Source organism: Fusarium redolens, assembly GCF_020744475.1.
Source record: "Fusarium redolens strain MPI-CAGE-AT-0023 chromosome Unknown BKA55scaffold_2, whole genome shotgun sequence".
NCBI classification, from domain to species: Eukaryota; Fungi; Ascomycota; class Sordariomycetes; order Hypocreales; family Nectriaceae; genus Fusarium; species Fusarium redolens.
Genome location: NW_025763665.1, coordinates 1,290,771 through 1,317,239, shown reverse-complemented (window position 1 = coordinate 1,317,239; position 26,469 = coordinate 1,290,771). Strand labels below are relative to the sequence as shown.

At 49.1% G+C, this 26,469-nt stretch overlaps 10 protein-coding genes across 10 annotated transcripts; 6 read left to right on the top strand and 4 right to left on the bottom strand.

The window, feature by feature from the left end:
- Positions 1-7: 7 nt before the first annotated feature.
- BKA55DRAFT_684341 (uncharacterized protein) lies at positions 8-580 on the bottom strand (the record flags this gene model as incomplete). The annotated part of the gene is made up of 4 exons (XM_046198629.1): positions 8-50; positions 139-396; positions 471-503; positions 558-580. 4 exons carry the CDS (start codon positions 578-580, stop codon positions 8-10), a joined length of 357 nt encoding a protein of 118 aa, XP_046054896.1.
- A 432-nt stretch (positions 581-1,012) lies between these two features.
- Positions 1,013-2,504, top strand: BKA55DRAFT_533860 (ClpP/crotonase-like domain-containing protein; the record flags this gene model as incomplete). Its single annotated transcript, XM_046189522.1, has 2 exons — positions 1,013-1,060; positions 1,116-2,504. The coding sequence occupies 2 exons, from the start codon at positions 1,013-1,015 to the stop codon at positions 2,502-2,504; spliced, it is 1,437 nt and encodes a 478-aa protein (XP_046054895.1).
- Positions 2,505-4,086: 1,582 nt separating this feature from the next.
- BKA55DRAFT_501244 (uncharacterized protein) lies at positions 4,087-8,003 on the top strand (the record flags this gene model as incomplete). The annotated part of the gene is made up of 2 exons (XM_046186815.1): positions 4,087-4,198; positions 4,249-8,003. 2 exons carry the CDS (start codon positions 4,087-4,089, stop codon positions 8,001-8,003), a joined length of 3,867 nt encoding a protein of 1,288 aa, XP_046054894.1.
- A 624-nt stretch (positions 8,004-8,627) lies between these two features.
- On the top strand, positions 8,628-10,696 carry BKA55DRAFT_499980 (DNA polymerase alpha subunit B N-terminal-domain-containing protein; the record flags this gene model as incomplete). The annotated part of the gene is made up of 3 exons (XM_046186705.1): positions 8,628-9,094; positions 9,145-10,474; positions 10,526-10,696. The coding sequence occupies 3 exons, from the start codon at positions 8,628-8,630 to the stop codon at positions 10,694-10,696; spliced, it is 1,968 nt and encodes a 655-aa protein (XP_046054893.1).
- A 127-nt stretch (positions 10,697-10,823) lies between these two features.
- On the bottom strand, positions 10,824-12,224 carry BKA55DRAFT_684337 (splicing factor, Prp19-binding domain-containing protein; the record flags this gene model as incomplete). Its single annotated transcript, XM_046198628.1, has 1 exon — positions 10,824-12,224. One exon carries the CDS (start codon positions 12,222-12,224, stop codon positions 10,824-10,826), a length of 1,401 nt encoding a protein of 466 aa, XP_046054892.1.
- A 178-nt stretch (positions 12,225-12,402) lies between these two features.
- BKA55DRAFT_554268 (pyridoxal phosphate-dependent transferase) lies at positions 12,403-14,071 on the bottom strand. Its single transcript, XM_046191580.1, has one exon. It carries the CDS (start codon positions 14,030-14,032, stop codon positions 12,779-12,781), a length of 1,254 nt encoding a protein of 417 aa, XP_046054891.1. The 5' UTR covers positions 14,033-14,071; the 3' UTR covers positions 12,403-12,778.
- Positions 14,072-17,603: 3,532 nt separating this feature from the next.
- BKA55DRAFT_589545 (P-loop containing nucleoside triphosphate hydrolase protein) lies at positions 17,604-18,386 on the top strand (the record flags this gene model as incomplete). Its single annotated transcript, XM_046194952.1, has 1 exon — positions 17,604-18,386. One exon carries the CDS (start codon positions 17,604-17,606, stop codon positions 18,384-18,386), a length of 783 nt encoding a protein of 260 aa, XP_046054890.1.
- A 770-nt stretch (positions 18,387-19,156) lies between these two features.
- On the bottom strand, positions 19,157-19,906 carry BKA55DRAFT_500573 (AMMECR1 domain-containing protein; the record flags this gene model as incomplete). The annotated part of the gene is made up of 1 exon (XM_046186760.1): positions 19,157-19,906. One exon carries the CDS (start codon positions 19,904-19,906, stop codon positions 19,157-19,159), a length of 750 nt encoding a protein of 249 aa, XP_046054889.1.
- A 1,164-nt stretch (positions 19,907-21,070) lies between these two features.
- BKA55DRAFT_684333 (uncharacterized protein) lies at positions 21,071-21,379 on the top strand (the record flags this gene model as incomplete). The annotated part of the gene is made up of 2 exons (XM_046198627.1): positions 21,071-21,128; positions 21,183-21,379. The coding sequence occupies 2 exons, from the start codon at positions 21,071-21,073 to the stop codon at positions 21,377-21,379; spliced, it is 255 nt and encodes an 84-aa protein (XP_046054888.1).
- Positions 21,380-23,919: 2,540 nt separating this feature from the next.
- On the top strand, positions 23,920-25,279 carry BKA55DRAFT_554251 (uncharacterized protein). Its single transcript, XM_046191579.1, has 2 exons — positions 23,920-24,225; positions 24,281-25,279. The coding sequence occupies exons 1-2, from the start codon at positions 24,098-24,100 to the stop codon at positions 24,894-24,896; spliced, it is 744 nt and encodes a 247-aa protein (XP_046054887.1). The 5' UTR covers positions 23,920-24,097; the 3' UTR covers positions 24,897-25,279.
- Positions 25,280-26,469: the final 1,190 nt, after the last annotated feature.

Sequence of the window (26,469 nt, the reverse complement as noted above, 5' to 3'; positions counted from 1 at the left end):
GGAAATATTAGCTGAGAAGAACCAGAATGACGCTATCGCCTCGTAGGAACCTATGATAAAGTCAGCAATCAAGTTCAATGTTCGTGTCACCGCTAATTAACAAGGGCGGTATTGACGGTTATTGCATTGTAGACGTACATCTTGCTGATGAATCGATCCTTGTTCACTGGGCGACCCTTCTTTCCGTTTGCTAACCGAGGGGTCTCTGTCCACATCTCCTTCACATTCTCCAGCACCATATTACAATGGCGATCGAAGGCTTTGACACGCGCAAGGAGCTTGCGGTTGTTGCGGATGGAGATGAGCACTTGCACGTGCGATCGAACGGCGGTCTGAAGGATAGATAGAGGGCCTGCAGAGAACTCGTGTTCTTCTAGCTGGGCTATCTCGTACTCCCTAGAGGATGATGTGTTAGCAATCGAGGACCTGTCGCGGGGCTGGACGAAGAGGAAGAGTCGTCGGTCACGTACGTGAGTTCATTGCGCGCCTTGCTGAGAAGCTCCCTAATTGGCCTGTTAGCACTATGGGACTGCAGAGGAGGACTCGTTGTAACGCACTGAATCTTGGGGTCCGTCGACATCTTGGATATATTCTGATAGTTTGGGATGTTAGAGACGGGCGCGCAAGGCTGAAGCGCAGATAGCTCAAAAAGTTGACGATGGGTTGAGCACGCGTCTGATTGGTTGCTCATGTGGGGCGATGTTTTGAGCTTCATGAGAAGTCATGTGACGATAGTCGACAACAATCCCTCCACTCCAGAAAGTGTGGCTGCTAAGTGATGGGTTTTTGGGGTTAGGCGGTTTGTTGCGGACGTTTGAAAAAGCATTGCCGCGGACCTCGGACAAGACTCCAAAGCCATCTTATACCCCCTCTTTCTTCACCTCGATGCGCATGTCGATCGCATGTGCGCATCGCTAATTCTTCTTCTCATATAATGTCATTTCGAACTTTGGCAGTCCGAGCTGGTGCCTCAGCTAATGTTGCAAGTCGGAGCTCACCAAGAATCTTCAATATGGTTCAGCAATCAAAGGTTCTGAGCTCCCCGCTTGGTGCGCGACAGGTGAAGACAATTAGCAGGTTCTTGATTGTTATCAATTCTAACTGTATGGTTATAGCTTTCATCCGAGGCCACCAACATCCGTGAGAAACGAGGCGATGAACCCAATGATGTAGTTTTCGAGAGCAAGTATGGTCTACGAACAGTCATGCTCAACCGACCGAAGAAGCTCAATTCGCTCAATGCCTCGATGATTCGAAAGATTGTGCCCCGACTAATCGAATGGGAAAAGTCTGATCTCGCCAACGTTGTCGTTATGAAGGGTGCTGGTGAAAAGGCCCTTTGCGCTGGAGGTGACGTCGCTGCGCTCGCCCAGCTCAACCAGGAGGGTGAGGATGGTTGGCAGAAGTCGGCACAATACTTCGCCCTCGAATACAAGCTGGACCACTACATTGCGACATACAAGAAGCCCTATATCGCTTTTATGGATGGTATCACTATGGGAGGTGGTGTTGGTTTGAGTACCCATGCTCCTTTCAGAATCGCGACTGAGAAGACTGTCTTTGCCATGCCCGAGACTACAATTGGTTTCTTTCCCGATGTCGGCGCTTCTTTCTTCCTTCCTCGAATGAACGGATCTGTCGGGACTTACCTTGCGCTTACTAGCGAGCGACTCTCTGGCCCCAACGTCTTCTACTCTGGTATTGCCACCCACTACCTGCATTCAACCAGCTTGCCTGATCTAGAGGCACGCCTAGCCGAACTGCGGTTCCGGGACAGCGACGGTTTGCCTGAACGACTGGCACTCATCAACCAGACTCTCGAAGAATTCTGTACGGGTCTGCCATATGATCAGCCCATAACTTTGAGCGGCGAAATTCGCCAGGCAATCGACCGATGCTTTAACAAGCACACCATCAGTGATATCATTGCTGCCTTGGAGGCCGAGCGGGGTCCAACTGAGGAGTGGGCGCAGAAGCAGCTCAAGACTCTACACAAGCGATCACCCACAGCTGTGCACGTGGCTCTTCGCCAGATGCGTGTAGGTGGTGAGTGGGATATTGCTGAGACATTCAAGAGGGAGCACCAAATTGCCACCAAGTTCATGCAGCATCCCGACTTCACCGAGGGTGTATCAGCACTGCTCATCCGAAAGGAGGCGCCCAAGTGGCAGCCAGAGTCCCTCGAGGCGATTGGAGGCACAAATGTGGCCAAGCCTTTCTTTGAGTACGACTCCAATAATGAATTAAACCTTTTCACCGATCGCACATTCAAGGAATACCCTCACCGGGAACTTGGTGTGCCATCCGAGAAAGAGATCGAGCAAGTTCTGTCAAGCGGCACATACACCCAGGAACAGCTGGCCAACAAAATCGTGTCTTCACGCAACGGTCGCCAAGGCATCCCTGAGGTCGTCAAAGAGATCATCGCTCGCAAGACGGCAGTGGATGACCAAGGCAAGGCTGTTTGGATGGCGGATGAGTCGATCCCTGGAAGCCGACTGTAATTCCTCGCATGCCAGCAATGTTTGGATAAAATGTAAAAATAGATGCCACTACGAGATGTAAAATTATGTAGTGCGTGTGTTGATAGATAAATTGCGATGACATCAAGCGATAAGAGAAATGTGCTTTAAAATAGATGATGCTTTTATCCTCCTACATGGAGTGTTCATGAAGTCTAAAATGATCATAGTGAAAGTGGCGAACGAGAGACTTGAAGTGGGGTTGGGATGAAAACAACAAGATTCATTTTGGTGAGAGATGAAACGATGGCTGAAAAGTATCATTTAGGGGGACATTGTTTAAGGAATGACCAATGACCAAAGAGGGGCAGATGCAGGTAGTGGAGGGCCAGGTGGGCGGGTATGTAAGCCTAGGAAGAAACACCAACTCATGTTATCCAGACAGGGCTAAAAGGATGGATAGATACAGACAAGGAAGAGGGAAACGGACGATTGGAAATGCGGAGATAAGGTAACAGGACCAGCAAGAGAATCTAGTTAGCAACCTATCTCATGTAGGCAGGCACCCGATATAGTCCATTAGATGACCTCAGGTAGAGGGCAAAATTATAAAAGGGACAGTGTCCCGCCGCAAGAAGAGCCTCGAAAGAAAGACGAGACATCTTCGCCTTTCTCTGGCTCATTCCTGCCCATTTTCCCGTCATCGAAGCAAGTCGGCAGTTACTAGGTTGACCAAAGCAAAACGGCCAGCGAAAAGACTCAGGTTCGCAACCAACTAGACAGATACGTACCGTTTCAAAAGTGCGACGACTTCCATCGAGACAAGCGAACAAAGGATTCGGTTGAGATAGCAAGGCACGTGAGTTCTGCTCCATCTTCAACTCGCATTACCCGGCCCCACTGAACCGCTCCGTGTCGGAAGAGGTGGATCTTTCTCCGGTAGGCCCCCACCGCCGCCCGGACGGCGCGTCTAGAAGGAGAAGTTTGCGCTAACTCACGTCACCGACTGCAGGCACTAAAAGGGTAATTGACAGGGGTTATTGGCTCATCAACCACTGGAGTGACACGGCGACCCTCCATCTTTTCTTCAGTTTCATTCAGGCGGAACACGCCTTTGAAGCTGCATCACAACACACATTCAAAGAATCTGTGACTTTGTATTGTCGATACTTCAAACTGGGGGGTTGATTCAAATTATTCTTTTATCTCTCCTAACCCTCACTCCCTCAACCACCTTTTCCCCTTTTGCAATTTATTCTCCTTTTCTCGTTGTCTAGCCAGCGCGCAAGACTGTCGGCACGCACTTTAACTTGATCCACATTCGCTTCACGACGCGACTTTGGCGGGTTAGAGCGCGTCACGAACATGACGCCCGCCTCCCGAATTTGACATCACGTCCCGGCCAACGAGCTCAAACATTGAACCTCCCCACTACTATTTCCTACGCATCATTGAAATCTCCACTACTAAACTTCACCTTTTGACCTTTTGCTTCTTTCTTCTCGGCCGTCGTTGCCTTGTCTCTACCTACATGATATAAACCCAACATATACGACGACGACATAATTCACGATTGATTCTTTAACCGCCATCTCTGACCTCCCCCCTTAGGGGACTAACCGCCATGGCTTCACAAATGCCCAATCCTATCCAAGGCGGCTGGAATCACAACGGTCAGATGATGCAACAGAACATGGAAACAAATGAAGCGGGCGTCCAAGTGAGGCCTATGGGTCGTATGCAAAATCGATGCGTCTAGTAGTTACCTTGCTAACTTGATATGCAGTCAAGGTGCATTATACATTTGACAAGGAGGCCAAAGTCAATTGCCTTGCCCGTTCAACACAAACCCTCTTTGTTCAAACGATTCCCCTCGATGAACAGAACTCTATTGGCATTGTCGACTTGCGAGCGTGTCTGCAGGCAATCACCGAATGCAGCCCAGAACTCGGAAATCAAGATAGTGAGGGCGACTACACAATATACGCACTCGATTATTCAGAACCAGACACCCCGTTAGTTGGACAAGGCATGCTATCATGGTCACTCGATTCAATGCGTGGTGGTGACTGGGTGTCTCAGTCGCCCAAAATGGTAACTGGACGTGTCACTAAAAACTTGCTTGCCGTCTTCGGAGGAGGAAACCGCGAAATACTTGAAGTCAAACTCAAGTTCACAGTCGGTTCCAGGCTTCAAAGGCCAGAAATGAATGTTGACCTTCCACCTATTGAAATGCAACCTCACCCTACGCAATCCACGCCTTTACAGCCCGCTCCATTGCAGCCTGCATCTCTGCCACCCTCTCGCTCTGCTGAATCAGCCGTAGCATCTGGTGCCGCAGAATGGAGCTCTTTCATTCAGGCCAACCCTCATATCGGACACACAGCACATGTGTCTCGAGTGGCATCACCTGCGCTTTCTCAAGGCGCACCACCTCCTGTCACAAATGAACGACAAGATTCGATAGATCCCGCGATTAGTCAAGCCAACTCAGGATCAGATGTTCAACGCATAGCACCCATGCCCGTCCCTCCGTCAACCACCGCCGCCTCTACATCAAGACCCTCTAGCAGAAGCTCTCGCAATAGAAAGCCGCCGACAGGGCGGCCTCGGGGTAGGCCGCGAAAGAAACCTGCCGAAGGAAACACATCAGGGTACGAAGACGGCACCGAGGGCGAGGATGGCGGCTCAGTACCAGCCAAGAAAAGAGCCAAGCCCATGAAGGTCGAAAAGGCTACTCCTAACCCCTTCACTTCTGGTCCGGAATCTCTACGTGTCACTGCTAGTACCGCTGGTTCTCTTCGAAATTTCCGTCCTGTTAATGCAAACCATGAGGTGGTCGCTGGGAATCATCTACAAGAAGTTCCCCGAGCGCCTACTCCCGTTCCTGAGGGTGGGCCTCTGAACGGCCCTGCCCAGGGTGGCCCCAAAGGCCTTAAGCCTCGGAGGGAATCCTCTATGCGCAAGGAGTTGGGTGCTACTTTGAGCAGTCAAATACCCCCGAGACCCCTTCGCGCCTTATCCCCGAGTCAAGAGGATGGCCGTTCTCCAGAATCGCCTGTCGAAACTCCAGCCTTTTCAGAGGATAGCCCGCAGGACATACGGTCTTCTCCCCCTATGCCACGGACAGCATCTTTCATGCGTTCAAGCCCCCCTCCTTCCAGTCCTGTTTTACCGCCAATGCCGTCGCTACCGCGACAAATATCGACCTTCGCGGAGAACGAACCCGACGACTTACTGGATGAGCCTGCCTTACAAACAGCCAAAGAGGGCCAGACTTATAGCCAGCCTAAGACACAAAAGGTAATGGAAGACGTGGATAATACTGGAATTCCAACTCAAGTGTTCAGAATCGAAGACGGGCCAGAAGGTCAAGGGCTCATTCATATCCAAAACTTCAACACCCCTCACCCAACGTCAACCCCTGCTGGGCCTCCTCCATCAGAACCCGTCACCGCGAAGAAGGTTGCCATACCCAAATTAGTTCGAAATTCCTCTCAGAAACGACCTGCAAGCTCAAAACAACCACCACGAAGCTATGCACCAACACCCCCTCCCACCACAGATGCTGCAGAGAAAGATAGCCCAGTCCCTACCACTGCATCATCGCTACCAGATTCCACTCAGGCGCAGGGCAGCCAAGCTATGGAGGCAATGGAAGAAGATGCCCTCTTTGAATTAGTGCGCGCAGTCTCTAGTTCTTCAGAGCCTAATACTTCAATTGAAACTAACCAATCTACTGAAGGATCTTTACCTACTTCAAAATCAAGTACTCACACCATCGCACCAAAGCCTCGCCCCTCGCGACCACTCGGCAGATCACAGTCCGCAGGGATTTTAGCTTTGCCCTCTGTACCAGCAAGCGAGCCTGCCGGACCATCTTCTTTATCACAGTCTGTCCTTGTAGAACCGCCCCGCGCTACCACGGATATTACAAGTTGTCTTCGTCGTTCCAAATCGGTCAGCGTTCACAAACCAATTGCTGCTAGTGACCCTTTGGGACCGCCTGAGACATATTTGATCACAAACTCTCTACCTATCCTCTCGGAGGCAATCTTTCCACAAAGCGATTTTCCCCCTATGCCCTCATCCCCGCCCTGCAAATCCAATAAGAACCAAATCAAGAAGGATTCCATCAAACAGAGACTAGAATCGGCAATCGCAGCTGGCGAAATGCCTCCGTTCTGTACTAACTGCGGTGCCATTGAGACCCCGACTTGGCGCAAGATTTGGGTTCAGGAACATGATGGAGCACCACAGTACGTGGAGTACTCGGAGAAACCTGGCCGGGTTACTGCCATTGAGATCTTGAAACGGGACAAGGACAAGAACCCCTTGTCCCATCGCCTTATCAAGAAAGCGCTTGGCTTTGATGATGATCGGAGCGACTGGTCAGAGAGACTTCTCTGCAACCCATGTGGGATATGGATGTCCAAATATCACAACCACCGTCCACAGGACAAGTGGGATAATGGGTTTCTGGGTCAGAGTCGAAAGAAGCGAGGATCCGCGGGCCCTGAGTCACAGGCAAAACGTGCTCGTACTAAGAGTTCATCGGCGCCCAATCCTCCTTCAGAGGCGTTCCCGGTTACAGACTCCATTGGACCAGTTGAGCCTTCATCCCCTAAGCAGTCTGTTGTTGTCTCTATGGAAACACGAGTCGATGAAGATGCAGCTATGCAGAATGTTTTTCATTTATTGGCGGCTGATGGGCGTCATACTAAGAGCATGAGCCAATCAGTACCAGGCTCTTCCCATTCTCGGGCTTCTAGAGGTACCGGAACTGCTGACAGTCCCATTGAGATGGACCTTGATGATGAACTGGGAAGCACTCGACGCCTACTCTTCCCTTCACCCCGTAAGGAGGGTACACCGAAGACCCTTGGAGAGGTCGATGCCAACATGACTAAGACAGCAGAGTGTCGACAAAACAAGGAAATCTCCGGAAAGGAGAATGCAACCTGCGATGCTCAGAACGAAGACCTCATCATGGACGATGACATAGAGGCGTTGTTTAACAGCCCAGCTCGTCCTTCCACACCGCCGCCCAAATCCAAAGCCGATGCTGACTCGGCTCTCTTCAAAACCCCGACACGCCCAACACCCAGTCACCGACCTATCACACGCAGTGTCTCACGTTCTCTTCGATCAGTGAGAGATTTATTGTCTCCCAGCCAACAGGCGCTTTTACAAAGAACGCCGACCAGAAGTCCTGCGAGCGTTAGGCGCAGCCCACGACTGAATCTGGAGAGCAAGCTGGAGAGCGTTCTTGATACCCCCCTGAGCCGAACTATCACGCAGTTACTCTCCGAGCCAAACTTTGACTTAGCGAGTAGCAATTTGGATTTTTCCACGCTCCCATTGCTAGATACAGACCCTGCCAGTCTAGGTGACTTTGGCAGTTTTCTTAGCACCGACGGCATTGCGCCCAGCTCTTCCCCCAAAGATGGGCATATAAACTTCGCCTACGGCGGTTCAGATAATGTCTGGGCTGAATGGGGCGGTATTGAGCACAAAAGTACAGTTCAGGAGAAGAAGTAAAGAATGGTTATAAACGTGTTTTCGCTTCAAATTCCTGTTTTTGAGTTCTTTTATACAGCATTGTTGGTCAACAGGTCCATGAAGAGCATGACAGTACGAATGGTTGATTTTTTTTTGGGACAGGCTCATACCAAGTAGATGGCGTTTGGACAATCACACAGATATGAAGCGAAAGTAACGGCGCTTACTTATTCACAGCGGATACGATACCTCGATAGTGGCTGAGAAATGCCTGTTTTAGAAGCAAATTGCAGCATAAGAATGCAATGACTGATTAATTAAGTACAATTTTGATAAACCCCAATATATCTGCATAGACAGTCCACATCCTATTCTTCGTAGTTCTAATCATGATTTTTAAAGCAGCATAAGGTCAGTCCAAGTTATAAGATATTGACCGTGTGCATAATTGGTAGCACTGTACCGTTAGTATTCGACCACTTAACGCGGTCTGGAATTTAGTTACCAATGATACGACGCGTCTGGTCGCGCCCACATCTAGACCCCTCCAGACGTTCTGACCTGCATCAATGCGATCTTTTTCAATCCATATACGAATCTTATCTTTACCGAAAACCTCGAGTTGCTACGAACAACCCAGGTCGAGGTTTATTGTCGCCCATTATGGCTGACGAAATTGAAAGTCGCTTCTCCCCCAACAAGCCGCTTGAGCCCGATGTCCTCAGCGAGCTAGAATCCATCATGCGCCTTCATGGCCTCTCGGCCGAGGATCTCTTTTTCAAGTGGGAGTCGTATTGCATAAAACTGGATCTTGATGCTCAGGCCCTGAGTCTTGAGGTGCTTCGGAACCTCAAGCAGAGTATCCAAGATGAGCTCGAAAACATCCATCGAAAAGTCCAGGTCAAGACCGAGAGGAAGGTCGCCAACACGCCGAGAGGCACGGCAAAGGGCGGTGATGTTTTTGGGATGCTAGATGGGCTTGTTCCCAGTACTCCAGCATCGGGGGCAAAGTTGAATAGGGGTGCTGCGAGTGGCAGTGCTGTTAAGAGAAAGACGGAGACGCCAAAAGGGTTGATGAGCTCGCCAGCGACAGGTATGAACGAGCAGCTCAAGTCATTAAATGGACTACCGTATGTTCCTTCACCTAACCAACTGCTTGAGTCTTGCTAACATCATCCAGGCCCACATCATTCAGTGATCGAGCAAATCCAGGAGAGATTGTTGAAATCCTAAACGATCGCCTCAATGCAGCCGAACCACCGATTGCGCCCTTTGCCGAACCTCGAGTAAAACTCACAGCCGCCTCAGATCAAAAGAAGCTGGGATATAAGCCGTTGGCCATGAAACTCTCCGAGGCCAGCGAAATCCTCGACGACCGGATTGATAACTTCATGGCTCTTATTCAGCAACATCATAAGATCGATGAGAACGAGTTCGGCAGTGCTGCTGCTCAAAGTACAACTGAGGTTGTGGCCGTTGGCCGTATCGCTTCTGACTCCTCAGAAGGAAAACTTAATGCTGCGTCACTGGTACTGGAAACCTCCAGACGAACAGGTATGGGCTTAAGGGTACCCCTAAAAATGGACAACATCCGGTCTTGGAGCTTTTTCCCCGGCCAAATCGTCGCTTTTCGGGGTACCAACGCCTCCGGGAACGAATTTGTCGTGAAGGAGGTTCTCGAGGTTCCCCTACTTCCCAGCGCTGCCTCATTGCCTTCTGCACTCGAAGGGCATCATGAGAGATTTCGTGGCGGTCCTGATGCTATGGATGAAGATTCAGAACCTGCACCTTTGAATATTCTGTACGCCTCCGGTCCTTATACTGCTGACGATAATCTCGATTTCGAGCCACTTCATGCGCTGTGCAGTCAAGCAGGTGATACTTATGCAGATGCGCTTGTCCTCACAGGGCCGTTCCTCGACATCGATCATCCTCTTATTGCGACGGGAGATTTCGACCTTCCTGAAGAGGCAAACTTTGACCCTGATACAGCTACTATGGCAACAGTATTTAAATACCTTGTTGCTCCCGCTTTCAACCGCCTTGCAGCCTCTAACCCTCAAATCACCATCATCCTTGTCCCCTCCATCCGCGACGTACTTTCAAAACACGTCTCATGGCCTCAAGACTCGATTCCTCGTAAAGAACTCGGCCTCCCCAAGATGGTCCGCATTGTCACGAACCCCATGACTCTTTCGATCAACGAACTCGTGCTTGGTGTCTCATCGCAGGATATCCTCTCCCAGCTCCGCTCGGAAGAGGTTGTATCGCGTGGTGGTGGACAAGCTGGCACTGATCTAATGAGTCGGTTGTGTCGGTACCTAGTTGAGCAGCGCCATTACTTCCCGCTGTTTCCTCCTACAGATCGCTCTAAGCTACCTAAAACTGGCACGGAAGATGGTTTGGCTACCGGTGCGGCTCTAGACTTGAGCTATCTTGAATTGGGAGAGATGGTGAATGTCAGGCCAGATGTCATGATTGTGCCTAGTCTGCTGCCTCCGTTTGCAAAGGTACGTCTATCGCTTGTATTTCGTCTTTATTTCTGACTAACTGAACCACAGGTCGTCGAGAGTGTCCTCCTTATCAATCCTGGCTACCTTTCAAAGCGTCGTGGCGCAGGTACCTACGCACGCATGACATTATATCCTCCCCCAGTATCAAGTCGAAGCGGCGAAGCGATGATGGGCCATCAAGTATACGATCGCGCTCGCGTAGAGATTGTCAGAATATAGAGCAGATCTGGGTACGAGCCCAGTGCTGTATGTAATCTCACGAGGCACGTCAAAAAAGAAGCCAACTGCAAGGCAAATATCATGGTTGTTTGGGTATTATTTATAGTATATCAAGACCAGGCCGAGTTTACCTGGCATCCACCCTGCGTCTTTTGTCGCTCTCATACCGCTCGTCGTCGCGCGACGTACTGCGCTTACGACGCCGGTATTCATCTCTATCATTCTCGCGCCGTGGCGAACGTGACCGTGACCGTGATCTTCGTCGGTTTTGTCCATCATCATCTCTTGATCGATAAGAGTCCCTATCCCTATCTCTTCGATCTCGGTGACCATTGTCTCTCTCACTTCGGTCGTCTCTCTTGCGATCACCAAGAGGAATGGCATTGGCGCCGCCTGCGCTTCGTTCTTCACGACGAAACCTGTCATCGTCGGGTCTGAAACGCTCGTCTTCGTCGAATCGTCCGCCGTCTCGCTTCCGGCCATCCCCGATATCTCCCCATCGGCCTGTGTCCTCGGTACGCATGTCCCTGTACTTTGTTGCACCTTTACGACCCAGCTTGGCCATGTCGCGACGTTGCAGGTATTCGGGGAGGGCCTCACGGTTCCGCACATCGTCCTGGATACGACTGCCCATGATATCTCGCTTATCCAGACCAGCAGCCTTCATCTCGTCCTGATAGAAAGCTCCCTTGTGTAGATAACGCTGCATGAATGACATTTTGCCCTTGCCCTCCTTTGCCTCTTTCTGTTGCGCCAGGAACGCCTCGTCTTCAGCTTGTCTTTCCTCCTCAGTCAAGTTACGTCGACGCTCAACTTCTGCAAGCTCCTTTTCACGCTCTTCAATGATGGCGCGGGCGCGCTTTAGACGTTTGAGTTCGCGAACGCGCCAGGCTGCTTCTTCAGCCTCTGGGTCTAGCCCGTCTGTTGTATCCACATCCGAGTCCTCATTCTCGTCGTCGTCCCAGTGCTTTTTGCCTGCTGCGCGAGCGGCAAGATCTTTTTTGATTTGCTCTTCCACAAGGTCGTCGGCGGCTTTCTTGCGGGCTGCTTCTTCGGCCTGTCGTGCTTCTTCCTCTTCTTGCGCAGGATCCTTGGCGTTTCCTCTTTGACTCTTTGGTACGAATTTAGGCCGAATCATTAATCTTCTGGGTGCTTCATCTTCGCTGCTCTCTTCTTCGGATTCACTCTCCTCATCATCATCGTCGTCTTCTTCTTCGGATTCACTTTCTTCCTCCTCCTCTGTCACGAAACCTTCTTCTGTAGCAAGGCGCTCAGCTTTTTCTTTGGCAATTCTCCGTTCTTCGGCAGCTTCCGCTTCTTTCCTTCGGGCGTTGAGGTCGACTTTTCCTAGGTTGCCTGATGAGATTTTGCCCGCGCTGGTCGCTTTCGGTGGGGGTGGAAGCGCTGGCTCGTTAGACTCTTCGTTTTCGCTCGTGTCTGAATCCGAGTCAGACTCTGCTCTTGTAGGCTTACCGGCGCGATACCGCGCCGGTTTCACCGGGTTTGCCGTCATCCGTTTAGGTGGCATTGTGATAGAACGCTGAGGATGAGATTGAGAATGCGACGCATGCTCGTGACGTTGAAGGCTGATAGTGAATAAAATAATGGGTCCAGTTACGATAAGCTTATCGTGCCAGCTACCCTGTACAGTCACCAGCTTGCAAATATTTCTACTTTAAGTTTTCATAGCCAGTTTAATGCATAGAATATTACTGGAAAGTCCTTCCCATATGCCTATTATAATTCTGTGTCACACCATTATCCGGCATGTGGTCGATGGGAGTTGCAGTGCAATGAGTATATTCATCTACTGTCGTATAGCTCTCAATCGAGCTCAGGCGCTCCAGTTTCGCAAGTCAAGCCCGTAAAAATCACCAATCAAACAACGTTTCCTTATGAATAGAGCATTGACCATATCTTCTACATTACCATGGAACATAGTCTCCGTGTTTCTCAATATCCTTGTTTAGTGACTGGCCATGATGCGTATCATCCTATCTATTTCCCCCATATGTAGCCTATATAACCCAACCCGCCTCGATATACAGTATAATATCTAATATTACCTCTTCTATAGTCTATTTATTGGCGCCCAACTTCCTCAAGACCCTTAACAAGGCCCTCGACTGTCCCTGGCAGAGTTTGACAGTTAACCACAACACGGAAGAAGCTGCCCTTTGGACCAGGGGCATAATCAACCATGTAGCCCCTGAGGATCATTTTCTCGACCATCATCTTGGTCCGGAGTGTGTTCTCCTCTTTATCATCGGACAAATTTCTTCCAGGGGAGTAGTAGAAGCAAACTTGCAAACAAGGAGGAGGGTCTTGCGATACAAGCACAAAGTTGTCACTCTGCTTGATGAGATTGGCAAGGTATTCGGCCTGCTCGAAGGCGTGGTCGATCTGTTGCTCAAAACCTGCAGCACCATAGTATATCCAGGCCAAAGCAAGCTTAAGACTGTCACCGCGGCGACCGCACTGCAGGGTTAGATCTGCAAGATCCCAGATATCACCGCTATCGCTGGTATGGAACAAATAACCTGCGGCGGTGCTGTTGGCCTTGTTGAAAATGTTCATGTCTGGTCCGAGGAGGAATGAGCATGTGACGGGAACATTCATCATCTTATGAGGGTTCACCGTCAATGAATCGGCCAGATGGGCGCCATTGAGCTTGTGCTTTTGTTTCGACGAGAAGATAGCAGGGCCTCCCCAGCTTGCATCGATATGCATCCATACACCGAACTCCTTACATATCTTGGAAATCTCCTCAAACGGCTCATATGAGCCCATGACAGTGGTTCCCGCAGTCGAGTTCACGTAAAAAGGTGTCTTGCCTTCATTCCTGGCATGGATGACCAGCTCCCTCAGGGCATCGGGCTTCATGCACCCAAACTCATCCACAGGAACAGGCCAGACACTGTTTGAGCCAAGACCGCAGATCATGGCACTCTTTTCAACCGAGTAATGCCCATGCGCACTTGTGAAGACGACGAAGTCGTGGTTACCGTTGCCTGAAGCCCTGCATTCTGGGAACAATGTGTTCCGGGCAACGACCAAGGAAGTCAAATTTGAGGCGCTTCCTCCCTGACAGGAGATACCCCCTGCTCTTGATCCAGTGAAGCCAAACAAGTGTGCCAGAGTCTTTGCTGTGGTCTTTTCAATGATGGTGAGGGCGGGAGAAACTTGGAAGACATGGAGCTGCAGGATGTTAAATGTTTGTTGCTGATAGTACAGGCAGTGAAACTTACATTGGTGTTTAGCACTGAAAGGACCATGTCTGATACTACCCCAACCTGATTCATAGTGAATTAGAAAATGGACTAACCGATGAAGCATGTGGATATTATAACATACTGCGTTCGTGCTTGCATACAGCTTGTCAAGGAAGCCCTGATCCCAAGTATTGACACTGTTCTGAAGAACTTGCTGGATAATCTCCAACAACCCCTCCTTCCCTTGACCCGAGTTTGGCAAGGAAAACTTGAGTCGCTGAGCAAGCTCCTGGGGTTTCTGAAAGTCCACTAGGACATTATTCTTGACTCCAGTTGAACTGGGGGGGATATCTCCTGTAGCACGCTCTGCTGCGGCATCATCGGCAGCCTTGATGTAAGGGACAATGAGACCCTTTACAGCATCGATGAGCTGGTGGTGTAACGTCAGCGACCAATCAGCTCAAAGGTTGAGTTCGTGTCATGTCTCACATCGTTCACTTCCTCAGCCCTATGGAGGGTGGTTGTGGAGGGGTTCCCGTTGCGGCCGTTGGTTACAGTCATGGCGGCTAGGATCGGATGAGAAAAGTGAGAGATGGAAATGTAAGTAATTTAGAGAAAATCTAATTATATTTCAAAGATATGCAATAGAGGCCTAGAAAATTGAGAAATGAGGCACAATAGGAGAAGAGAGAAAAACTAGCTAGTCATCTAAGAACTTTGAGATGGAGACACATCATTGAAGGCGGCAATGGCTCAATGTCTCGTGACTTGTGATTATTTCTACGAGGGATTTCCCGTCCGATCAACCGAGTCTTTCCCGAACATGTCAGAACTTCATTATTGAACGGCGAAATCCTAAATACCAACAACCGAGGCTTGAATAGGCACGGTTTATACGTTTCAGGCCATCTTTAACTGGCTAACAGTTGACGATAAGATAGACGAAGAGGGGGGAAACCGGTAACGACAAAAAGTTTCAATTGTTTCTCGTTCCTCGTTCTCGCTTGCAAAGCCTTGCCTTGAGGCTGTAGCTGGGTTTATTGTCAGCTCAACTGAAACGAGCTGGTCCTAACTCGATCCTTGCTCAATCTCTTTTTTTTTCGACTTCATCTTGCTTGACCTTGACCTTGGCAATAACCTTATCAGACTTTTTAATTCGCTTTCGGTGATCGCGTCATCGTGTATAGGGGATTAATGCTAGCTGCCCTTTTCATATGAGACAATCGGTCTAAGAAAGAGAATAAAGTCTCAGATCCATGTCTTAAACATAGAGATCAGGAGGGCACGATTCTTTGATCGAAGTAACCCACCAAATGAACCACTGCAGTCTAACTGTGAAGCTGTATCTGGACCAGGCCGGGGGAATGAATGTACTAACTTGTTACATTTGCCTTGACAAAAGAAAGACATTGTCTAACAACGGGTGGCCAAGATAGGACTCGAACAATGGCTTGAGCCCTTCAGGCTCCAAGGGTAGGATTCGACCATGCCTTTACAAAACACAATCAAGCTAGTCTTTCCGCCTGATTTTAATGATAAGTACGGATATCCGTACATACTCAGAACACAGTCTTGTCCGTGCGCGGAAGTCAATTTACGGGCGACGGAGGAGAAGCTAAACCTTGTCATGAAACGAGAAGTCTGTTGAGTTCACCAGTGGGTGGGGGAGGGATGAGATTGTGACTGTGACTGTGCTTTCAGAAACACGGTAGAAACTGAAGAGTGAAGACCAAAAAGGCAGGCCAGAATCTCATCTGGCAAGGTTTCTACTATCACTGTCACATCGCTTATACTAAGGTAGGCTTCCAATCTGATCTGAGGGAAACGGGAGGTTGAGCAACACCAAGCAAGTCTGCAAGACCGATAACGGACGGAGTGGCAACTAACTCATCAGTTGTCGTCTGCATTGCGCATGCTTATTCTGATTCCCATGATCATTAGTTCCCACTCTTGGCTGTGATGGGCTTGAGCTTTGACCTGACCTCTTGTCACTTGCATCTGCATCTGCAAGTTTGAAAAATTCCGAGCTCGGAAATCTCTCTGTTGATCAATCGTCCGCCCCCGTTCCCTCCTTCAGACTTCATCAGCTTTCTCCTTAAGTTCTGGGCCATAAACCCGTCTCCCCGTTTTCATGTCTCCCCACATTTTCGCCGTTGGGATCTGACCAAGCCTAACCTTGTGCTTGGCTACTGATTTTATTCAAAAGCTTATTGACAGCTGCAACATTCATTGGATGATCAAGTAGCTCGCCTACAAGCTGGCTGACGCGTTGGGTTGATAGAAGGGGATCGAGCTCCGAGACCAACGCGGAGTGAAGAACTGAACGGCCCTAATTTTGATGTCTTGTCACATTGCGCAAGCATACCAACCAGCTTTCCGGGATGATGGTGTACTCGCGATGGTGTGCTGGTGGCAGTCGTGATAATGGAACTGTTTGGATGGATGATAAAAACTGTGACGTTCACCCTTCAGTCGCTATATGCAGACCATAAACCGTTTCGTACCTTGCATGTGAAAAGGATGTGTGCAGCATAAGATCAAACCAGTGCCCAATGTTCATCACATCAAATTACTTGCTGATGCCCAAAACCAACACATTTTTATGCATCTTTACCTTTTTTTACCCCTGCGCCGGCCAACGCCACAAACGTCTTCATCCCTGTCCTGCCCCATCTGCCCCATCTGCCCCGTCCCCCCGGGCGCTATCCAGCTCTGAGCCCAGGTTTCCAGCTCTTAGTAGCCCGTATCGCACGAACTAAGAGCTCAACTCAACACGGCACCTTCAGCCGTTTTTCCGCACCACGAACAAGGGGCAGCCGGCCATGGTTGGTATCTTTTGAGAGGAAAAAGCAAAAGACAAGAGACGTGGGAAAAAAGCAAACTTTTCTCTTCACTTTCACTTTTCACTTCCCTTTGTTTCCTCTATCCTGTCATTCCTTTCGCCGACTATACAGCCCTATAACCTGGTTATCGTAGCAGACAACTTTCCATTAACTTTAGAGGAAGCAACTAAGAACAAGACGAGCAAACCAGGCTTCCAAGGGACGACAAAAGGGAGCAGCACTTGTTTCTCTCCAGACTATCATCTACCATCCAACTCACCACCAATTCGTCATATTTCTCACCCTGGACTCGGCTGTCTCAGAACCAAAAAAAAGGCCCCTCTTTCATTCACTCACTCACCCAAAGGGAACTGCCGGCTGAGCCCTCACTCAGCATTACACATTATCATTATCTGGCCAGAAACTCGGACCCCCAAGAAGCGTCACATCACACCACATTGCATTACGTTACGTTACAGCATCGATCATCACTTTCATATTATAATACACACACATACGCTCACGCACACACTTTGCTTGCACCCGATTGCGACGAGACACGACTACAACGATCGAAACGATATCATACTTGACTCGACTCGAAGGACAATAGAATTCTGCTCCAACAGTACAACCCAAAGCTACTAAGCCTCAATATAACTCCACTACACCAATAGGCCTTGGCAACGCGATCGCGCCTAGAATTATTCTAGAATTACCTGTCATCCGATCCACAAGCGGCGCGTTTCGGTGCCTATTGTGATCGCCCAACAGCTCGAGCTGGGTTACCACCAGTCCAAGCACACTATAAGCATCTTCTTTTCCTTTAACGCTCACTTTGGCTTCATAAACGATTACAGCGCAACCCCCGACATGACGGCTCCAACACAGACACCTGTTCCTATATCCATCACCATCTGCGGCGACGGCGGATGCGGAAAGTCCTCCATTACACTACGCTTAGTTCGCTCGCAATGGACTTCAGACTATGACCCGACTATCGAGGACTCGTACAGCGTGACGCGCCGCATCGATGGTGTTACTTATCACCTATCCCTTACCGACACAGCTGGCCAGGAGGAGTACCGCGGCATGTGGGCTTCCTCGAACCTTGGCGCCGATGCTTTCCTCCTCGTCTACGATATCACATCCAAAGATTCCCTAGACGCCCTGCAGCATTTTAACGAACTTATCGATATGGAGGCAGAAACCCGTCTAGATAACGCTGACCGCGCACGCCGTGCTGGTCTGCGCTCCGGTCACGATACACGCTCCCGCACCATCCCGCCTGTCAAGCTCGTTGCTGGCAACAAGTGCGATCTGCAAGAGAGCAGACAAGTCCCTGCAGCTCAAGGTCTTGAATGGGCTCGAAAGCGCGGGTGTGGATTTATGGAGACGAGTGCACGGCTGGAAGTCAACATCGAAGAGACGTTTGCATTGGTTGTGCGCCGTGTGGTAGAGGCTCGACGACTTGCTGATACAGGTCCCGATGGAGCAGAGTTTAATGCCCGCGGTATGACGAAGCCGCTGACGCCTCTTCCGACTGATAGCGACACCGAGAAGCGCGCGGTTGGAGTGCGAGGACCGAATCTCCAAGGCGACAGAGTGGGAGGGAAGAAGGATAACGGCTTTTGGAAGAGCCTGCGATGTTGGTGAAGCCGGGCAAGGGCATTGTGAGAGAACGATAAGCAAAATGCTGGGAGAGTTTGTGTGGGCTTGTTGGGAGGAATATTTCAAAAGGCTTCAAAATCATTATATACCAGGGATATCTCGGCGTCTTGGGCGAAGGGCTTGAACTTTCATTTTCTTTATCGTTTTACAGAGGACGCGTTTGTTCTGGGGGAAAGGATGTCTCCATCATGTGACATCATGGAGTTATGTCTGCGCGTTGTTGTCTTGGTTCTAACACCGCTGGGACTGATGATACTATATTACCTTGACCACTTTTTTTGCTGCTTGGTGCACTGTTAAATTCTGTCCGTAAACTTGGCGCTATCAGGGCACTGGCCTGGAGACGAGTCTTAACGAAACCAGATGCTGAGCCGGTTGATGCTCTCCCATGTAGGATATCTAGTGATAGTGCCTAGTTTGCCTTTCAGAAAAGGATCGTCGGCTATGGTCAGTATACGCTCTGGAAGCAAGAATCATCGTAAATGACGAGGAGGCTATAAATCGTGACTTTCCATAGTCTCGGAAAGTGCACCAAACCAACAGACGCGTTGCCAATAGCCACCCCAAGCCTGCAAGTAAAAATCAATCATGAGGTTTATTGTCTGTAGCTGCCTGTTAGATGTGAATGCTTACAAACCCAGCTCTGCCTCTTGAGCAAATATAAGAGAAAATGTATCACCGATAATCATGCCTGCATTGCCATAAACGCCGGGCCTCTATGTCTAGAAGCGTCTTCTTACCCTCTAGCCACTCCCTCACGCCGCATCAATCCACTTCTTATAATCAGCGTACTCCAGAGTAGTTTTCTTGCCCTGGTAGCGTGTGACCTTGAGGTCCAAGTCTTTCCAGCGTCCTCGACTACCAGTCCACCCCGCCTTGCGGATGAGACTGAAAAGTGTTTCTTCTTTAGTCCACCCCTGCTCGGCGGCTATGTCTGGGAGGTAGGTCGAGCCATAACGGCGGCCACGATCGTAGAATGAAAGTCGGATGCCGTGAACGCCAATTTCCCAGTTGAATATGTCATCCACTTCTTCAAAATCGGTCAGGAGTGTAACTGCGACTTGGAGTGTAGGTAATTCGGACTTTCTGATTGGAGAGAAGCGGGTGTCTTGGAGGGCAGAGATAAGGGCGTATTCCGGGATACCCTCAGCTAGATCTTGAGCTTCAAATGTGCCGATGCAGCCGCGCAGTACGGGTTCGCCATCCTCCATAGTATTCCATGTCACGAACAGCGGGGCGGATGTTGGGGGGATAGGGAGGGAAGAGGTGCTCGTGGCAGGTGTGGAAGCACCGAGCGAGGTCGAAGAGGAAGAAGACGAAGCGCTGGCGTCAGGGATCACCAGATGTCGAAGACTGGGATCGTCAAGGGTCTTTGGAGCAACAGGCTCTGAGTCTGACGTAGGGGCTGAGGATCCCTGAATCTCTTCCAAAGTCAGAGCCTTTCGATGGGTGAGATGAGCTTCCAGCGCCTCAAAACATAGTAGGCAGTGATCTCTGGTAGCCATCGGGTGTAGAGTGGACGTAAGAGCTGCTGAGAGAGAGGTCAGGAGACTTATGAGATAAAGCGATTGCGAAGAGAGAAGGGAGTAGAAGCGGTGAGTGAGTATGCCTCCCAACAACAGCATGAACGATACGATAATGTCAGACGCAGAGGTAATCGAACGGAACGTGGAAGAGTAAGAAGCGTAGAGTAGAGAGGAGAGGTTGGCGAGCGAAGTGACCTTGAAATGGAGAGATGCATCAGATGGAGGGGTAGTTCCGTTGATGGTTCAGTGGGACCTGGCTGAGCTTGACTCGGCGCAGTAATCAAGAAAGCTAAACGACCAATACAATTCGACCAACAATGCCATGAGGAGGGGTTCGGGACGCTAGAGCTGGACTTCCCTCTATACAAATCGAATCTGTAAAGCCTGAGCTACCAAATGAAGCTTAAGCTTTCTAAAGGCTTCTTTCTATCTTGGAAGTGCAAGCTATGCGCCTGCATTGGATCCCCCCACGATCCGCGGCAGTCCCGCTAGAAGTAACCGCCTAAGCAGCATCATGGCGGGGATAAGCAGGGATGAAATATTAATCAGTAAAAAGAGATAAAGTTAACGAGATCTGAAGCAACATACCCTTTTTTGCCATTAGGGAACTTGGCAAGGTGTCGCTTGTAACCTGATACCGATCCGAGTATCACCTTGTTACCGGATGGTCAAGTGCCGCTGGTTTGATCGTCACCCCAGAGTTACAGACTCCGGATGTTGTTTCAGCTACGAATATGGAGCTGTGATGATGATTCAACTCAAATGCCGATTGAGATGTAATATTCAAACGGAATCTGACATCGTTGCCAGGCTACGGCTCTATTTACGTGCACGCTTCTTCAAAGTTCCGAGCAGATCTACGGTTGACTCCCTTGGCAGAAGTTCTCAAACACGTCTCGGAACCGTCTCGAGTTCTGCAACCCCATAAACACTTACGCAAGCTCATAGCAATGAGAAGATGTATGCTGTTGTATAAGTAGTCCTGTTCTTTCTCGTCAAGTGTAGAAGTCCTCATGCTGTGCATCCCACATTAGTCGTTGTTTACCACTCTTCACTACTCTCTTTCAAGTCTCTTCTAGTCGCAGGCCGACATCTTAATTATTGTTACCACCAAAGCCCATTTACAACTCATACTTAGTCAAGATGCGTTTCTCTATCTTCACCTTGATCGCCCTCGTCTCGGCTTCTTCAGCCTCACTCGGTAAGTAGATGATCGCCTGTCCAAGAAAGATTGGTGTTGGCTGACTATCATCAGTCCGTCGAGTCGATGTCAATGTTCCGGCCATGACAAACGCAGATGGAACCGTCGTGCCATTCAACACAGCCGGGGTCGTCCAGCCAGCTAAGAAGCGAGATCTCGAGCAGAAGAAGAGAGACCTCGCCCAGAGGAAGCGACACATCTCTCGCAAGAGACGCGCGGTTTCTCAGGAGAAGCAGCAGCAGAAGAAATAATTAGAGAAACTGCATGGAACCCATAATGAAGTCACGGATGGGTGCCTCTTCGCAGCAGAAGTCCGGGGGCTGAGGAATAGACAAAAGACAACAATAATTGCAGTGCTTGGACTTGGCTTGTACAGAATAGGAGATAAGGTGCGAGAACTGGGAGCACCGCTCGCGTCGTAAGGCTGGGCCTTTTGTGGAATCATAATTATAATCATCATCATGGTCCTTTTTAAAGTGCATGCTCTTAGACGCAGTCATCCCGAGGGGGTTTTGCCCAGCCGGCTTTGACATTCGAGTTTGATCATGTGAAATGTCATTAACGAGAGGATCCTTCCCAGGTATTCTGTTTACATTCTCCAATTTCGCTACCACGGTCCTTGCTCGTGAGAGCTGTCAGCATCAGACAAGTCACCAGTGCGAGGGGGTTCAATGCGAGCTATCCTGTCATAGTCTGTTCGATGGATACTAGGTGGGGGCCATGATAGCCCGCAATGGATACCTAAATGGTTGAAATATTTCATGCTTGGAGGTTGAAGACAGTAGTCAAGGGTTTGCCAATTTGTGAAGCGTAGGGCTCTTGTGTTTCACCAGCTGGGAAGACGATGCCGATGCCTGGAAACAGATAATGAGCTTCGGTCACTAATCTGTTCAGAGTCAACCTCTATCAAGCTGAACCTATGCCGTGACTCGCATTCTAGGTGTCATCGACCACCGCGATTAACCTTGCGGACCCTTGAAAACTTGGCGCAGCCACTATGTCACTACTGTAAGATGTCATAGGTTGGATGGGCGTTTAGTTGGTCAGTGACTTGGTGGCCAAAAAGCCGAAACTGTGTCTGGTCCTGTTTTTCATCATTCCCCAATTACCAGAAGAAACCATATTGTTGGTAGAGGATCGAGGCGCAGTTTCAAAACGTGGGTAGCCAAGGTGATATTCCTAGATTTTGACGACATCAACTGAGAAAGGATTCTATTCTCGGCAACCCATGATCTCACACCTGCGGGCAACGGACTAGTCTAAGCAGCGGAGATAGTTCAACTCCGTTCCGTTCTTTGTTGACCGACAAATAACAATCCATATACAGCACAGCAGACCAACCTCTTGTCTTCCTTTCGGCCCCCACTCGTCGCACCTTAGAGCTACCGCCACTCTCTGCTCTGCTTCTCAAACCCTGACGCCTGAATGCCATTGTGCAGATGAGGCATTGCTCTAAGTGGGCTTCAACAGTTGATTCCTTCTGACGTTTTAGCAAGATCGATCGTGGTCATTAGTTGTTAGTCGTTAGACCGTCTTTTGCCAAACTCTTCTCACGTTTCTATTTACAGGGCTGAACGAGTGGAGTTGTTCATCCCAATTAGCTTGGCTTTTCCCGCCGATGAAACCCAAAGTCAGCCTTGCCGTTTTGGAGAACCTGGACCTGATGAGATGAGATGAGTGACAAAAATGCCTCTTTCTCAAGCCCTAGGGGTGCTGCGCAGCCTCGCGCTTAACCATGGCGCCAATATGGAACAGATCCTTTCATCAAAATAATGCCCTAGGGGCCGTTGAGTTTTGACTAGGCCAGTTAGTAGCCAGGCAGTTTATGAGCAACAGCTGTTCGCCCGTTTTGATGGCTTGAGGCTGATAAGCCCAGCTGAGTTGAGTCTGAGACTGTCCATTTCCGCCCAAACTAAATTGTCGACTGCGGCTTTGTGAACAAACCCCCGATAATCAACTCGCAAAGAGTCCGAAACCACTGAGCCCTCTTTATTCACCCTGCTAATCCAACAAATTACGTGCCCTGATTTGGGGGTCGCAAAGTCCCTCGACCTCTGAGCTGTCACCGTTCTCACTCTGTCAGCAAAGCTCTACAACAGCACTCTCAGCCGCAGCCCTCCATCAGCACTAAGCCCAATTCCAGTTGAGCAACCCCAGTGTAAACTGCACAATAGTGGAGGCGGTGGCTCATTATCCCTGACCTGGCGCCATGAATATCGAAGAGGGCTGAGTTGAGTTGCGGGGACATGGGAGACTAGACAGCTGTAGGCGGCATTGCCCGCCGAAGAGGTTGTTCACTTAATAAATAAGAGGCTGACCCCTTCGGAAGATGGATGTTTACTGACGCCTGAATGATCCTTTAACGGCTAAGCAACCTAGATGCTCTAAGAACACAACGCACGCTGGCCGACGGCGACCAGAAGAGCATTCTCACGATTACACGTTGATGACAACAGAACTTCTGTATGAGAAACGATCAACCATTACCAATCACTATTGAGCAGGAATACTCTGGAAGGGTCGGATAATTACTCTGTCGAGCCAACTGCTGAGCTTTGGTTCCAACAGACATCACTGCAGCGCAAGAACACGAAGAATAAGACACCCTGACGATGCTCATCAATGGAAACCATCGTGCTCAGGCACAATTCGATCGGGCGAAATGGCGCCCGATGGTTATGATCCCGACCTGGGTTCTTCAGCTAGGCTTGTCTATGTCTATGATGGGACTTTTCGCCTACAGATTGGGCGACAGCATGAAGGTGAATAAGGACAATGACAAGAAGAACGACGATCCTACAATCGAGATTGTGTAAGTTCAAAGAAAAACCAACGTCTGATCCGATACAGCAGTTTTACTGACCGTGAATAGGTGGGAGGCTACAAACGTAGCTCTATGGTTCGTCGCATCTCTATGCAGTTTCGTTGAAATTGCCAAATACTTCGCAGAGGCCTTGACTCCGTGGACCATGCTCTTTACACACGTCATAAAGTTGACCTGCGCAATCGCCACTCTCGTGCTTGATATAGTTGTCTACACTGAGAAACACGACAAGCACTACTCCCTTGTCGCTCTTGGGTTAGACTGTGCTTTTATGTAAGTTCCTCATACCCAACTTAAACACAAGTTGTACTGACTGGCGCTACTTTAGCATCACCTCACTCGTCCTGGTTTTCTACTCCGTGCGAAGATACCGTCGCCTTTCTGCTTACGACGATTATACACACCCTATCAACGTCAAACCTTATGGCTTCAACGACGACCTTGAGCGTGATACTTCATATGCTCGACAGTCTACCGACAAGCGCTTTTCTTCAACATCTTCACGAGCTAGCATTATCTCCAAGCGTGAATCTGTTGAGATGGGCACCGTCCAGCGAACACCAAGCGTCTATTCACACAAGCGCGACACTCAATTCGACGATTATGTAGCACGTCGCGGCTCCGTCACGAAAGAACGCATTGGCAGTGGAGACTTCAGTTACGCTGGAGCTCAAGGCGAGGCTCAAGACTCTGGAGCAACACTTACACCAACTCGCCCAAGGGGCGCCAGTAGCGGTCGAGCAGCGAGCTGGACGAGCGACCGAGGGCTCGTAGCTGTACCAGAAGAGGACGATGATACGACAGCGGGCAAGGAATCCAAGACAGAAAAGGAAAAGAAGGATCGTGAGGCTCTTTTGGGCAACACTCCTCGCGAGAGCATTGATGGCCAAGTTGTTCCACAAGAAGCCGACCTGTCGGAACCCAGGTGGCAGCGCGAACAGTGACAAGGGGAGGGAATGAGAGTGATTCATTGATAAAGAGAGTCTCATGAGACTTACACGAGAAGAAGACTATTTGGTTCCCATCTCTACGACTGTATATACCCACAGGAGAATTGGCGTTTCAGGGGGGTTTGAGCAGCATTGAAGGCTGAGTGTTTCGTGATATTCGACAATGATAGATGCAAATATTTGTTTCACAATTTGACTCTGAATGAATAGTCTTCTCAATAATTGAGACCGAAGCTCTTGGTTATCCTTTTTCTTAAGTGCGATGGATGGATAAAGCGTGTCTTTTGGGTAGGTTGAAGGAAGAAGGTTGACCCAGCTGCTGAAGAGGTAAATGGTATTTATACTACTTAATTAAGGCAGCAATTGCATCATTGAGGCAGATAAACCTTATCTGATTTATGACCATTAATATAACAGCTAGCTATAGAGGTCTTAATGTTTAAGTTATTAATCTAAAGCTAAAAAGCTAGATAATCTCTTATAAGGTTAAAAGTAAGAGGGGGGAAAAAAAGACAGAAAAAAGAAGACAAAATCCTTTTTCTTAATAGGGCATTTATTTCTAGGATATATCATGATAGATTCAATCAATCCATTCGTGTAAACAATTAGCCATTTGAGAATGTGTGGTCAAATGTAGACAAGCTTTTTATAGATAAAACTTGCTGGCTTCTTATCCAGATGGAAGTCAACAACACTTGGAAACAAGATCTATGCCGTGATGAGTGTCCGCTGGCTTGTATATGACCTAGGCTCTAAAATCCGTGTCTGATCGTCCCTTCGAAGCAGCAAAGCTGGGCAGTTTCATGAAGCGTGCCTCTAGTTTAGAACGAGATGATAGCCAGGCACTATATATACAACTAATCACATCTCGAGCTGCAGGAAAAGGTGATTCTCATAAATTTGATATCCTTTACTTCCAGAATTATCGTTCAGAAAGCTCCTATATCAGCTCAGTCTTGGTCTCAAGCATGACAACATCAAGGGAGTTGAAGTAAGATACCACATTCGAGAACTCTCATTTGCTTAGTCTCGTGTATGCCATCATGCGGCGACTCGAAAATAGGCCTTGATTTGTGCAAGACCGGTACTTAAGCAACATCATTGTGATTCTCTTTATCATTTGGCTTGTTTCAGGATTTCAGTCATTCCAATTAAGTTATCATTGCGGATGGGAGAACGTGCATATTTGACGCCCTGTCTTTCTTCATCAATCTCAAATTGATGTGTCTAACTTGTAGTTCTTATGTTAGGTACACAAGGGGCTTTTAAGGGTCACTTTCTGGAATGTCCCGGTGAAACATACAACCAGATCTTTGTATTCTCGGCTCACCCTTGTATGAGTGTCCAGTTCATGGTAGATAAGAACTTGGCTCTTATGGCTTTCCACTGCCTTAGATTAAAAGTGTCTTAGTTTCTCGGTTACCGCTCGAAGATAGCAAGCTCTCGTCGAGCCAGATGTCAATGATTCTTCATGGACTGTCTCTATGCACCTTATAGGCCCCTTGTAAGTTTCTTTGGACTCTCTTATACTAAAAACTCTATGAAGCTTCTGAACTGTTTTGTCATC

Coding starts and splice junctions, on each gene's coding strand:
- BKA55DRAFT_554268 (XM_046191580.1), bottom strand. CDS start 14,032: ATGCTTCATCGGTTAGTCCATTTTCTAATTCACTATGAATCAGGTTGG.
- BKA55DRAFT_554251 (XM_046191579.1), top strand. CDS start 24,098: ATGCTCTTTACACACGTCATAAAGTTGACCTGCGCAATCGCCACTCTC. Junction 24,226..24,280: donor GGGTTAGACTGTGCTTTTAT/GTAAGTTCCTCA, acceptor GCGCTACTTTAG/CATCACCTCACTCGTCCTGG.